Raw genomic sequence first — 14,884 nt, forward strand, 5'->3', positions numbered from 1 at the left:
ATGATCCTCTGGGGCCTTTCCAACTCTACAATTCTACAATTAATTTCATCAAATTTACTCTGAATAAGGGGGGCACGGGTGGCGCTGTGGTTAAACCACAGAGCCTAGGACTTGCTGATCAGAAGGTTGGGGGTTCGAATCCCCATGACGGGGTGAGCTCCCGTTGCTCGGTCCCTGCTCCTGCCAACCTAGCGGTTTGAAAGCACGTCAAAGTGCAAGTAGATAAATAGGTACCGCTCTGGCAGGAAGGTAAACAGTGTTTCCGTGCACTGCTCTGGTTCGCCAGAAGCAGCTTAGTCATGCTGGCCACATGACCCAGAAGCTGTACATCAGCTCCCTCGGCCAATAAAGCGAGATGAGCGCCGCGACCCCAGAGTCGGTCATGACTGGACCTAATGGTCAGGGGTCCCTTTATCTTTTTTACTCTGAATAAATGTTAGTTGATGACTGTCAGTAAACCCTATACATGTTTTCTCAAAAATAAGTCCTGTTGAGTTTAATGGAAGGCTTAGATAGAATTGTCACCTAAGAATACTGTTCTTTTTGCTGAATTGAGGGACCCCTTTCCAACTAAAAACAAGAAACACACAAGACATTTCTCTTTTCTGCATACATTTTATTTTTCACTCATTCATGGTGTCTTAGGCACGAAAGCCACAATGCAAAATAATAAGCAAGCCAGTGAATTTCATAAAGTTTCTGAAAATACTAGAAGAGACACACTAACACAGAGTGATTTTCTGGGAGAAAAATGGGCTACATAGGAAAAACCTCCTTATACTTGTCAGCCGATTTGAGGTAAATGACACTTATAAATTATGAAATATACACCAAGTGATGTAAAGATCTCTATAATGGGAAGTAAGTAACCTAAGATTTCAAAACATGTAATTTCTCTAGAGAAATTAGAGCTTTGCTGCTGTTACGGATATATAAAGACAATGGCTCACTAGTTTTGGTAAATGAATGAAACTAGCTTTGTTTTGAGTTTGCCAGAAGTATGAACAGTTTTGTTAACATGTTCTAATTACTTCATCTTCTCTTTCACCAGTGCCAACAGTAATCAACTTTTTGGAAAAAATAAAATAGAACACATTTCTTTAAAAACCTGTACCCAAACAGGCTAGTTCCTTTCACTGTATTAAATTCTACAGACTTCAAGTCAAAATATAGAGAACACAGAGGAAGAGAAAAATACAGGAAAGAAGATCTGCAAGATGCCAGCATTTTTGTGAATGGGATGCTAATACCAATTCCCAGGGGATAAGCTGTCAAAAAACAACCATAAAGAAAACAGACATTATATTCCACAGCTTATTTTTCACATTCTCGGATAGAATTTATTTTTTAAAATATAATGCTACAGTCCGCAAACAGCAATGAAAATGGAAGCCTGCCATTTCCTACTTTTTATGTCTATGTTAATTCTGTTCTCTGAATTTGTGCGTTCCCAGCCACAAGAGCATTTATCACTCAAAAGGAGACAGAAAATATTTCAAGTTATACCGAGATGGCCTTCCTTGTAAAAACAGAGCAAAATATATAGACCTATTATTATTTAGACAGCATCCTTCTTCCCTTTAAAATTCTTGTTTATAAAAAAGCTCAAAATGCTGTGCCTTGGGGCTACTTACAACACAACCCTAAGTATGTTCACTGAGAAGTTATATTGTGCTCAATGCTGCTCAGTTCCATGTAACTGTGCACAGGATCACAGCCTAGCTAGTTAACCAATGCCATTTAGAGTTAAATAATGCAAAGCAAAATTCCAATATATTTTAGATCCTGTGAGAGTAAAACAAACCAGAACTGTAACCCTTGTTTAGAAAGCTCAGCTGTTACGCCTATCCACTGCATTGATAATTTCAACTATTCTGCAGTGTACAGAGCTTCAAGAATGCCCAGAGTTGATCAGAAACAGCCAGTTAGTGCCAGATCTGCTCAGTTTCCCCCCAGTAACTTATTCAAAACATACCTTGTGATTTTTAAACAACAAAGGAGACTTCCTCATTGCGTGGTAAATCCGGAAGGAGCAGCAGGGATCTCAACATGAACTATAATGGCATCTGCAATTGCCCCACCAACTTTGAAGGGCAATGATCACATTTTTTGCCATAAGAAATATGTCAAACTCCAGTGTAAGCACAGCAGCAGCTCTTGTTGGGGTTCCTACATGCTCTCACTAACTCCCCCCAGCACTTAACAGGGAGAGGAAACAGTACCATGTGTTTTGTGTCCCAGTTCCGATGGCTAAATGGAAAGCAAGCCTGCTAAATTGTTTGCTGCATTCAGATATGTGAGAATTCAGCAAAGAATGGTTGGGGGCAGGGTGGGGTGGAATCTGTATGAAAAATGTTGCTCATTTGAACTGTATGAGACCATTTATACAGCCTGCAGTAAAAGAGAAATTAGTATCTGATGTAAGGAAATACCATTAAAATATGCACACCAGTTTTCTTGAATATTCCCACACTTAAAGCAAAATAATTGTTTCTTCCATCTCCTTAACAAGAGGTAGCTGTGATGTAATCAACAGAACCACATTGACCGGATGAGAATTAAGAGGAACCCTTAGCATTTGCGACATACACACAGTGGTTTAGAAGAGCCAAGCTTAAAAATAGGTCTTTGAAAAAGCCAACCTCAAAAAAAATCCCAAGAAGTCTTTCCCTGCTGAATTTTATTTCATGTTATGGTCATGGCCTTCCCTAAATACATACATACTATACTACATACGGAGATAATGGGCCACAACGTTGCAATCAAAACATCTTTCCTTCAAATGCCTCCAGGTTGAAAGCTGTGTCCAAAAACCTTCTGAGTGACACGAGATGCGTGTTCTTGTTACCAGTTGCTGGAGCAGCAGCTGGTTCACGGCCGACATACCTTGAAGCAGAAGAGACAAGGAGGCAAATGATAGAAATGAGATGTGACGTTTTTTGAAGCAGAGACACACTGATAATAAACACCTCTTACATTAGTCACCTCTTATATTAGATACTTTCTACAGACCGTTACTTATATGTATAGGATTCTAGTTACTATTTGCCACGGGCTAGGCTTACTTCCTTAGACTATCCACTTATTATGTGAGGAAAACTATTTCAGCCAACCTGTACTGTTAAGCTTCATGAATTCCATTGTGAGTGACTCCTCAAATAGTTGTTCATGTGTAAGATGCTTGCTTTATTGAAACTTCACTGGTACTCTCCTACTTAAATCCTTTTTCTGGTTTCTGTTTCCCTCCAAGATCCTGCACAAACTTCCCCTCACCATCAGTTGTTGCCTTGTCTCTCTCGGTTCTTATGTTCCCTCTCTGTGATTTTATCTAGCTCGACCAGTCCAAAAGCCTCCCATTTCCTGAATACTGTGTCCATTTCCCCATGCTGTCCAGTATGCCGGGGCCTGCCTCTCAGAATGCCTCTGTGCAACCACCTCCCTTATTTCAAAACACCTTTTCTGGGTGTCCCGTCCCCCCCAATGAGTATGCCTTACAGTAACTAAGTGTGCATAATTGTCATGACCATATTCTTTCTCTGCGTACCCTCTTTTCCATTTCCCCCTTTCTTTGTTTCAGATTGCAAGTCCTGCGGATCTGAAGGCGCCTGTCATACTTGCTCTTTTAAAGTCAGGCAGTAGAAATAAATAAATTGGTAGACGGGCGTTTCAAGCAGACTCACATACATAGTTTGAGTGCAACACCTCAAGGTTCTATAGGAAGTTCACATACCACACTTTTCCGTGTATAAGACTATGTGGTTTTTTTCTTTAAAACTCATGCTAAAAAGTGGGGTCATCTTATACATGGGTAGTGCATAGGGTGGATGTTTGATTGGTTGCTGCTACGGCTGTCAGCAGCTATTGTGTGTGTTATTGGTTGCTGCATCAATGGCTGATGCAGTTGGGCAGGCAATTGGCAGGTTCTGCTGGCGATGGGACAGATGGGAAGTGGATTTTGTTGTTATGTTATTTTTTAAATAAATTTTATTAGTATTTTCCACACAACAATAACACGAAAAATATTAAAAAATAACAATACACAACACACAAAAACCAACATTCGAATACTAAAGAAAGCAACAACTAAAAAAAAAAACCAACCAAATCCATATCTTACAAGTTAATACTATAAACATTAAAACACTAAAACAACAACAAGACACTGACTTCCACCAATCTCACAGCACCTCCTTTATCTCTCATTGTGTCTTCCTGTTTTCTTGTTTTCCTTATCATCTCGAGATAAATCCCTCTTTCTTATCCTTTCACTTCACAAGGTTATTCCAGACGCAGCCAGATTTCTGTCCTCGAACCTTGACTTTTGAGGTATTCATTTAGGCACTCCCATTCTTTTTTTTACTTCACTTTTTGGTTTTTGTCTTATTATGTCTGTCAATTTGGCTAATTCTAAGTATTCTTAAAGCTTACATAACCACTCTCCCCTAGTGGGTAACTGATTCCCTTTCCAATACTTAGCCACCAGGATTCTTGCTGCAGACGTTGTGTATAAGAAAAATATAGTTTTGTCTTTTGGAATATCGTCATTTAAAATTCCTAAGAGAAATGCCTCTGGCTTTTTACTATATGATATTCTTAATATTTTCTTTATTTCTTCATGGGAAGTGGTTTTCGCGATGCATGTGGGTGAGTGATTTTCGACACCCCCCCCCAAAAAAAGCTCAACAACCCTGGGTAACTCCCCCCCCCCCCAAAAAAAAAAATTCAACAACTTTGGGCAATCCTCCACAAAAAAAGCTCAGTAACTCTGTGCCACCTCCCCCCATTTTCTTAATTTTGGGTTCCCCAAAATAGTTTTATACATGGGGGCATCTTATAGACGGAAAAGTATGGTATATCTGAAAGAGGCAGAGAAGCAGCCTACAAAAGGGACACAGGCAGTGCTATGCATGCAGCAGGTCCCAGACCAGTCCAGCATCTCAATTTTTTTATCCCAGGAAGCCTGGCTAGGAAAAGTTGCCACTGAAGCCATTGCCAGCCAGAGTACAGCCCAACAGCCCAGATGGAAATATCAAGGCTTCATCTTCAACTTCTTAATTCATATGTTCTTTGCAATGCACCAAAAGCAAAAACAAAAACAAAAGGGGGCAGCAGCCCTGAATGAAAAGAAAACCGCTGCAAGCATCCTACCATATGGGTCGAATATGGTTCACAATGGTGCGGAAACGAGGTTTGACGTAGTCGTAGTAGCCTATGTTCTTGTGTTCTTCTTGACACCAGACAAGATCAGCTTTAGCATACTTCTCAATTTCCGATTTTAGCAAGTCGAAAGGGAAAGGGGAGATCTAGAAGGGAAAGGGAAGATATTATGAAATATAGAAATTTCTGGCATGGTAACAGGTCCCCACTACGTACACAGCCGACACATCTTTATTCCTCAAACACATGAGGATATCGTCTACCGCTCTCAGTGAGTGTGGCACATTTCAAAAAAGGAATCTCTCCAAATTAGTATGTAAGGAATGTTCTAATATCCCAATCTGACCCACACACAACAGTTACAATGGTGACGGCAAGAACAGTTAGCAAGTATATGCAGATAACTCACAAGCTAAACATATTTAATTTGTGTGCACTCAGTTTTACGTGCTTCGCAAAAAAATGTAAAATAATAATAATAATAATAATAATAATAATAATAATAATAAAGCAGAAAGGGAGCGGGTGGGCATACAAGGAAAAACACTTTGGCAATCCAACCCTCCAGTGAACCCAATGTTTTTTGACTAAATCTGATTTTGGCTTTACAGGCTATTCCCAAGAAAGTTGAGAGTTGCCTGTATTTCACTTCTGCTGCAAATTTCTGAAGCTGGTGCGAGTACTGTCATTTGTCCGACAGACAATACATATACTGCCACTTTCATCATAAATGTACTTTTTATTTCACTCACATGAATACTTATAGACACAATCTAGTCAATGCTAAGCACTTTCAGGTCTCCTTGTCTTGGCAAAAGAGTGGCACTGACCATGTTTAAACTTTCATTTCAGATCAATGAGTCTTAACTGTGCCTACCTTTTTATACATGGGGCAGAATCCAACTAGTTAATATGAACATATGAAAATTTACCAATATGAGTATATATGACATTGCTGGGTTTAAAAAAAATATAATTTTGATTAAAAAGAATTATACAATACAGTCACAGCAAAGAAAAGAACATGTTGCTTTCTGTAAATGATATATTCTGCCCAGGCTCTACATTTGTTGAGTAATCCTACTGTTCTTCTTGGACTTAGATACATTCCTGCTCACATCAAAAGGAACCAAAAGCATGTCACAATGGCATGCAGTGTTTGGATGTCATCTTGAGAATCCTCATCACGAGAATCCTCAGATCAAAAGTGATGCCAAAAGCACTTTCATTTGCAATGCACTACCTGTTAATGCTGAGAAGGCAGAAAGTGGGAAACTACCATTTTTAAAATCAAATGTTCATTTTGGTCAATACAGTAATTTATTTATTTTTCCATTTTCAGATGAAGGAAATGGGAAAACAGTTTTAAGCATCTCTTGTGAAAAGCAGCATTAGAATACCCTTATGAAGGCAGCAGATCACTAAATATTTACATTTTATAAATACAGAATGGGGTTCATAATTTGCCTAGTCAATTCCCATCAGGTAAGATTACAGTCCAGTTATTCTACATAATCTTATGCTCCACTCACCAAATCGAAACACCTCGTGTTTCATTTATTTTAAAAAACAGAACTCTTCAAGTTTTTGTTACTTTGACACCAAAAAGTGTCAACAGGATGGGCTGTCACTCAATGGCACAACATTTGCTTTACATGTCTAGGTTTAAGGCCCCTTGTTCAAGCTGCCACATCATCAGGTAGGCTTGGTAAAAACTCCCTGCTTAAACCCTGGAGAGAGGCTACCAGTCAGTGTAAGGCAGCACTGAACTAGATGAACCGTTAGTCTGACTTTGCTGAAGTAACTTTCACCCAGCAAAGACATGCAGCCTCAAAATATAGCTTTAGGTCTGGCAGGGCAAAGCCTCCTCTATCTTTTGCATCCGTTAAAATCTTAAATTTTATTCTAGGCTTCTTGCCCTGCCAGACATATCTTGATAATACTCTTTGTCATTCTTTAAATATCGTAACACCTTTAATTATTGGTATTGACTGAAATAAAAACAACATTTTTGGTAGCACATTCATTTTTACCGTTGCAATTCTTCCCCAAAATGACAACTTCATTCTTCCCCACACTTCCAGGTCCTTCCTAATCTTGTTCCAAACTGGTACATAATTATTTTGAAAAAGATCAATACACTTGGGAGTTAATATAATCCCAAGATATTTAACTTTCTTAACCACTTCCATATCTGTTTGTTGCTGAATTCTTTCTATTATCTCTTGGTCCATATTTTTAACCATTATTTTCGTTTTAGTCTTATTTAATTTGAATCTGGCAACTTGTCCGAATTTCTCTATCTCTTCTAACACTTGGCTAACACTTTTGATAGGGTCTTCTATTGTTATAACCAAATCATCAGCGAAGGCTTTTACCTTATATTCCTTACAACCAACTGTCACACCTTTTATCAAATCATTACTTCTTAACGCACTCAACAGGACTTCCAGGACCGATATGAATAACAATGGTGATAAGGGACACCCTTGTCTTGTACCCTTGGTTATAGCAATATCATCTGTCAATACATTATTAACAATTAATTTTGCTGTTTGTTCAGAATATATTGCCTTTACACCATTGACCTTAGGTTGCTTCCATGTGATGACTGGTACTGGGAGCAACTTCCACCATGTGTGTATCTCATATCAGATTAACAACAGATTCAGCATGAGAAAGGTTATTATGTGTACTTCACAGACATGTACATTTTAAAAATAATGCGCACAACAAGTTCTCTCTTTGCTTTACCTGTTCCAATCTGGTTATAGCCACCTCCTTCTCCAAATCCTGGTTCTTTCTTTCTCTAACAAGATCATAGTATACCTTCCCAGTACAGAAAATCACCCGCTTGACCTCTCCGGGAGCTTCAGCTGCAGGTCCTTCTTCAGGGATCACACGCCTGAAGCTGGTACCTAGATGCACAACAAAAGTGTTTTACTACAAGGTGCCTACTCTGATCAACCCTAGAGGATTTCTCAAAAATAGAAGTAATTTTTGGTATATTCCTTGGATTAGAAAGCCTTCTTTCCCTCCTTCCATAGTTTCCATTCTCACCATAACTTAGGGATATTGCCACTCTCTAGTAATTAAACAGAGAAAATGACTGCCTTCATGAAACACAACTGGTTCTCCGTGGCAATTTTCCCCAACTCTCATGTACTTGTATTGGTTCTGTAATTCTTAAATTCAATAATATTCTGAACAGGCAGAGGAACAACAATCATTGTTATAACTAATATAATTTTAAGAAAAAATACGAGATTTGCTTTGTATCAGTGAAGACCATGAGCACCTTATCTTGGCTGACAAGTTGACATCACAAATTAGTTCCCCCAGCAATCGCGGATCCATTTGCAGCTATTCTACTGTGTTTTTGCTATTTTCTTCCCACGGAAGGGTCTCCATGCCACAAACGTAGTACTCCCATGCCAACAACGTAATGTAAGGCGGGGAGTGTTGGATCTCATGACCGAAAAGGGGGTTGTTGTTGTTGTTGTTTAGTCGTTTAGTCGTGTCCGACTCTTCGTGACCCCATGGACCAGAGAACGCCAGGCACCTCTGTCCTCCACTGCCTCCCGCAGTTTGCTCAAACTCATGCTGGTAACCTCGAAAACACTATCCAACCATCTCGTCCTCTGCCGTCCCCTTCTCCTTGTGCCCTCCATCTTTCCCAACATCAGGGTCTTCTCCAGGGAGTCTTCTCTTCTCATGAGGTGGCCAAAGTACTGGAGCCTCAGCTTCACAATCTGTCCTTCCAGTGAGCACTCAGGGTTGATTTCCTTCAGTATGGAGAGGTTTGATCTTCTTGCAGTCCATGGGACTCTCAAGAGTCTCCTCCAGCACCATAATTCAAAAGCATCAATTCTTCGGCGATCAGCCTTCTTTATGGTCCAGCTCTCACTTCCATACATCACTACTGGGAAAACCATAGCTTTAACTATACGAACCTTTGTTGGCAAGGTGATGTCTCTACTTCTCAAGATGCTGTCTAGGCCTGTCATTGCCCTTCTCCCAAGAAGCAGGCGTCTTTTAATTTCGTGGCTGCTGTCACCATCTGCAGTGATCATTGAGCCCAAAAAAGTAAAATCTCTCACTACCTCCATTTCTTCCCCTTCTATTTGCCAGGAGGTGATGGGACCAGTGGCCATGATCTTCGTTTTTTTGATGTTGAGCTTCAGACCATATTTTGCGCTCTCCTCTTTCACCCTCATTAAAAGGTTCTTTAATTCCTCCTCACTTTCTGCCATCAAGGTTGTGTCATCTGCATATCTGAGGTTGTTGATATTTCTTCCGGCAATCTTAATTCCGGCTAGGGATTCATCCAGCCCAGCCTTTCGCATGATGAATTCTGCATATAAGTTAAATAAGCAGGGAGACAAAATACAGCCTTGTCGTACTCCTTTCCCAATTTTGAACCAATCAGTTGTTCCATATCCAGTTCTAACTGTAGCTTCTTGTCCCACATAGAGATTTCTCAGGAGACAGATGAGGTGATCTGGCACTCCCATTTCTTTAAGAACTTGCCATAGTTTGCCGTGGTCGACACAGTCAAAAGCTTTTGCATAGTCAATGAAGCAGAAGTAGATGTCTTTCTGGAACTCTCTAGCTTTCTCCATAATCCAGCGCATGTTTGCAATTTGGTCTCTGGTTCCTCTGCCTCTTCTAAATCCAGCTTGCACTTCTGGGAGTTCTCGGTCCACATACTGCTTGAGCCTTCCTTGTAGAATTTTAAGCATAACCTTGCTAGCGTGTGAAATGAGTGCAATTGTGCGGTAGTTGGAGCATTCTTTGGCACTGCCCTTCTTTGGGATTGGGATGTAGACTGATCTTCTCCAATCCTCTGGCCACTGCTGAGTTTTCCAAACTTGCTGGCATATTGAGTGTAGCACCTTAACAGCATCATCTTTTAAAATTTTAAATAGTTCAGCTGGAATGCCATCACTTCCACTGGCCTTGTTATTTGCAGTGCTTTCTAAGGCCCATTTGACTTCACTTTCCAGGATGTCTGGCTCAAGGTCAGCAACCACACTACCTGGGGTATACGAGACATCCATTTCTTTCTGGTATAATTCCTCTGTGTATTCTTGCCACCTCTTCTTGATGTCTTCTGCTTCTGTTAGGTCCTTTCCACTTTTGTCCTTTATTGTGGAAATCTTTGTACGAAATGTTCCTTTCATATCTCCAATTTTCTTGAACAGATCTCTGGTTCTTCCCATTCTATTGCTTTCCTCTATTTCTTTGCATTGCTCGTTTAAGAAGGTCTTCTTGTCTCTCCTTGCTATTCTTTGGAAATCTGCATTCAATTTCCTGTATCTTTCACCATCTCCCTCGCATTTTGCTTGCCTTCTCTCCCCCGCTATTTGTAAGGCCTCATTGGACAGCCACTTTGCTTTCTTGCATTTCCTTTTCATTGGGATGGTTTTCGTTGCTGCCTCCTGTATAATGTTACGAGCCTCCATCCATAGTTCTTCAGGCATTCTGTCCACCAAATCTAAATCCTTAAACCTGTTCCTCACTTCCACTGTGTATTCATAAGGGATTTGACTTAGATTGTATCTTACCGGCCCAGTGGTTTTTCCTACTTTCTTCAGTTTAAGCTTGAATTTTGCTATAAGAAGCTGATGATCTGAGCCACAGTCAGCTCCAGGTCTTGTTTTTGCTGACTGTATAGAGCTTCTCCATCTTTGGCTGCAGAGAATATAATCAATCTGATTTCGATGCTGCCCATCTGGTGATGTCCATGTGTAGAGTCGTCTCTTGTGTTGTTGGAAAAGCGTGTTTGTGATGACCAGCTTGTTCTCTTGACAGAACTCTATTAGCCTTTGCCCTGCTTCGTTTTGATCTCCAAGTCCAAACTTGCCAGTTGTTCCTTTTATCTCTTGACTCCCTACTTTAGCATTCCAATCCCCTATAATGAGAAGAACATCCTTCTTTGGTGTCACTTCTATAAGGTCTTGTAAGTCTTCATAGAATTGGTCAATTTCAGTTTCTTCAGCACAAGTAGTTGGTGCATAAACTTGGATTACTGTGATGTTAAAAGGTCTGCCTTGGATTCGTATCGAGATCATTCTATCATTTTTGAGATTGCATCCCAGTACAGCTTTCGCCACTCTTTTGTTGACTATGAGGGCCACTCCATTTCTTTTATGGGTTTCTTGCCCACAGTAGTAGATATGATGGTCATCCGAACTGAATTCACCCATTCCCGTCCATTTTAGTTCACTGATGCCCAGGATGTCAATATTTATTCTTGCCATCTCATTTTTGACCACCTCCAACTTACCCAGGTTCATGGTTCTTACATTCCAGGTTCCTATGCAATATTTTTCTTTACAGCATTGGACTTTCCTTTCGCTTCCAGGCATATCCGCAACTGAGCGTCCTTTCGGCTTTGGCCCAGCCGCTTCATCAGCTCTGGATCTACTTGTACTTGCCCTCCGCTCTTCCCCAGTAGCATGTTGGACGCCTTCCGACCTGAGGGGCTCATCTTCCAGCATCATATCTTTTATATGCCTGTTGTCTTTGTCCATGGAGTTTTCTTGGCAGGGATACTGGAGTGGCTTGCCGGTTCCTCCTCCAGGTGGATCACGTTTGGTCAAAACTCTCCACTATGACCTGTTCATCTTGGGTGCCCTGCTCGGCATAGTTCATAGCTTCTCTGAGTTCTTCAAGCCCCTTCGCCACGGCAAGGCAGTGATCCATGAAGGGGGAAAAGGGGGTTAAAATGTTTCAAAACAAAACATACATAAGTGAACCTACCTGACACCATTTCATCAAAGCTGGATTTTGCTTCAGGATGTCTCAGCAAGGACTTTGGTGTGAAAATAATCAGCTGTAAAACAGGTGGTATAATAATTGTAAAATGTTGGCTTTATTGAGTCAGATTACTTCTCACAAGCAAAGAATTTGACTTCCATACAAAAAAGCAATGGGCTCAGTGCCTGGAGATGAACTAGGGTAGAAGCACCCCTATCTAAAGGGTCTTAAGTTTTAATAAAATTCATTGAGATTTGAGCAGTCTGCTGTCCTTGGATGCCTCTGCCTGCCCTAATCCCTCTGATGTCTAAAAAGTACTTTACTGTACATAAATCAGTAATGGACAAAGCCAAAATAGTTTGTCTCAGTGGGGCAGGGGTTTGTTGTGTGGCATACCTATATCTAAACAAATTGCAGTATGACTTTCTGAAACAATCTTGAATATTCTAGAAGTTTCCTAAAATAAGCAATTGGGCTCTTTAAATTTTTAACTATAATTAAATTTAAACCCACTTTCTACAGTACAGGCCTAGTCTTCTATCGTCCATACTTCATTATTTTTTACAGAAAAGACTGAAATACTTTTAATTAGTACAAAAGCACTCAAATGTCACTACTTACAGGTTTCCTAAATGGCAACAAGAGCTGCCTTCGGAGAACATGGAAGTAACTGGCTGGAGTTGAACAGTTCACCACAATCCAGTTGCATTCATAGAGTTGGGAAACGGCAAAATCATCTTCAAATTCCTGAACAAAGGCAGATTATGGGCATTAGAAAGGAAGCCATTAGCCAGGTTTGCACATCTTACTAAGCCGAACCATGGCTTAGTGTAAATAGGTGAATATGTAGACTCTGGAAGGAGAATGTGGCAGCTCTGCTTCTCCCCAGTCATCCTGCAACTGTGCTACACATGATTTGGTTTAACAAGTCATCCAAATCCAATTGATTTAGCTCTCTCTGGGCTATGCTATCCACAAGCTATAAGCAAAGTTAGCCCTATGGTTTCTGGTTCATGGTGTGTCCAAGAGAGCTAAACCATGAGCCCAGGTTTGGGCGACACATTGAGCCATGGCTTAACTCAACACAACAGAATAGCCAAGGAGGAACATAACAGTCTCAGCTTCCTTTCCAATCGCCTGAACGCTTGTGCACTCATGCTAAACCATGGTTTGGCTTGCAAACCAAGTCCTCCATTTACCACCATTTTTACACTTTGATAAGAACAAAGGAAATTAGACAAAGGTCTGTAAACACATCACCACAGTCTACTTCAGCATAGGAAACACAACCATTCAAGAGTTAACTTTTACCACAACCCTGTCTAGGTCAGGCAAACCTACAGAACATACTAAGACTGCTATAAATGTTACCTTGGTAGCCTAAATTTGACCCTATCAGGCTAAATAGGCAGAGGAGAGTGCACCATTTCTTAATAAACTCAATGAAATATAGTTTCAAATGTGCGTACCATACTTTACAAGGTGAAGGAGCGTCTCCACCCCCATCGTTCAGTCTGGACACTGAGGTCCAGCTCCAAGGGCCTTCTGGCAGTTCCCTCACTGCAAGAAGTGAGGTTACAGGGAACCAGGCAGAGGGCCTCCTCGGTAGTGGCATCCTCCCTGTGGAACGCCCTTCCATCAGATGTCAAGGAAATAAAAAACTATCTGACTTTAGATGTCTTCTAAATGTCTTCTGAAAGCAATCCTGTTTAGGGGAGTTTTTGATGTTTGATGTTTTATCATGTTTTTAATATTCTGTTGGGAGCCGCCCAGAATGGTTGGTGAAACCTAGCCTGATGTGCTGGGTATAAATAAATAAATAAATAAATAAATACATAAATAATAATAATAATAATAATAATAATAATAATAATAATAATAAATAATTCTCATTCCCACCCCATTTTCCTTCAGCATGGGACATGTCTGGCAGACAGAAGGTCCTATGTTCAACAATGCTGCAGCTCCTATAGGCCCTATATCTGACAGTCACCAGTGTGTTCCTTGGCATTGCTGGACCACGTTGCAGCCCTTGCCGGGAGGGTCCAGAATAAATAGGGGGAAAGGTTGTTTCAGGACAGAAACAGTTGTGGACACTTTGCTTCCTCTGCTGGACACTATGGAAAACCTGCTGCTGCTGCCCCTGCTGCCTAAGTTGTGTCTGTTGTGTCATTCACTGCCTACTGTTGTGTCATTCACCGCAACTATGGTGAGCCTCCCTCTCTGAGATGTAACAAAGGACAACTCCTGATGCCCAGCTCTGGTGTCAGGGTCCGTTCTGAGGAGGACTGCACTGAGGAGGAATGGTGGGAGCCTCCCTCATTTTCAATGTTCTGTTGAAAACCGCCCAGAGTGGCTGGGGAAACCCAGCCAGATGGGCGGGGTAGAAATAAATTATCATTATCATTATCATTATCATTATCATTATCATTATTGGTGCCTGAAGAGAGATGACTGGGTAGGAAGGAAAAATAGACATACTTACTGGAAAGGCATCAGGATCATCATTACACATCTGAAGGAATCTCTCTGGCCTGGCTGAAGAATGCTCTGGGCCCTGAGAATTACATCATGTAAAGAAAAACAAGTTGGCATGCCTTGGAAGAATCTAGATCCTAAATATAATTGTCATTAATTTCCATACTGGGCAGGATGATGTGAACTTAGTTGGTTTGATAGAAGTGGTTGTCTGTGGCCTTTATAACCGCCCTCTCTGACATAGGTTTAATAGATGGCTGAATATAACATGTTTATTGTATAAATGGAGCACCCTATAAATGCACACTATTCCTCAGATGTTGAAACTCATTGAATGCAGTGGAATTTATTTCCAAGTACAAATGTACGGGATTAACCACTAGGTAAAGGGTAAAGGACCCCTGGACGGTTAAGTCCAGTCAAAGGCGACTATGGGGTTACGGTGCTCATCTCGCTTTCAGGCCGATGGAGCTGGCATTTGTCCACA

The 14,884-nt window shown here is 40.8% G+C and overlaps 1 protein-coding gene across 3 annotated transcripts in view; it reads right to left on the reverse strand.

Annotated features, from left to right (window-relative positions):
* Positions 1-601: 601 nt before the first annotated feature.
* OGDHL (oxoglutarate dehydrogenase L) overlaps positions 602-14,884 on the reverse strand; it is a 69,852-nt gene continuing 55,569 nt past the window's right edge. For all 3 annotated transcript variants that reach the window (XM_083740305.1, XM_083740306.1, XM_083740304.1), the window contains exons 18-23: positions 14,405-14,476; positions 12,541-12,666; positions 11,923-11,995; positions 7,912-8,075; positions 5,149-5,303; positions 602-2,886 (exon numbers count right to left, since the gene is read on the reverse strand). In XM_083740305.1, the coding sequence (XP_083596431.1) occupies positions 2,763-2,886; positions 5,149-5,303; positions 7,912-8,075; positions 11,923-11,995; positions 12,541-12,666; positions 14,405-14,476 (714 nt within the window). In that variant the 3' untranslated portion in view covers positions 602-2,762. The remainder of the gene's footprint in view (positions 2,887-5,148; positions 5,304-7,911; positions 8,076-11,922; positions 11,996-12,540; positions 12,667-14,404; positions 14,477-14,884) is intronic.

Source organism: Podarcis gaigeae (assembly GCF_964106915.1).
Source record: "Podarcis gaigeae genome assembly, chromosome: 5".
NCBI lineage: Eukaryota > Metazoa > Chordata > Lepidosauria > Squamata > Lacertidae > Podarcis > Podarcis gaigeae.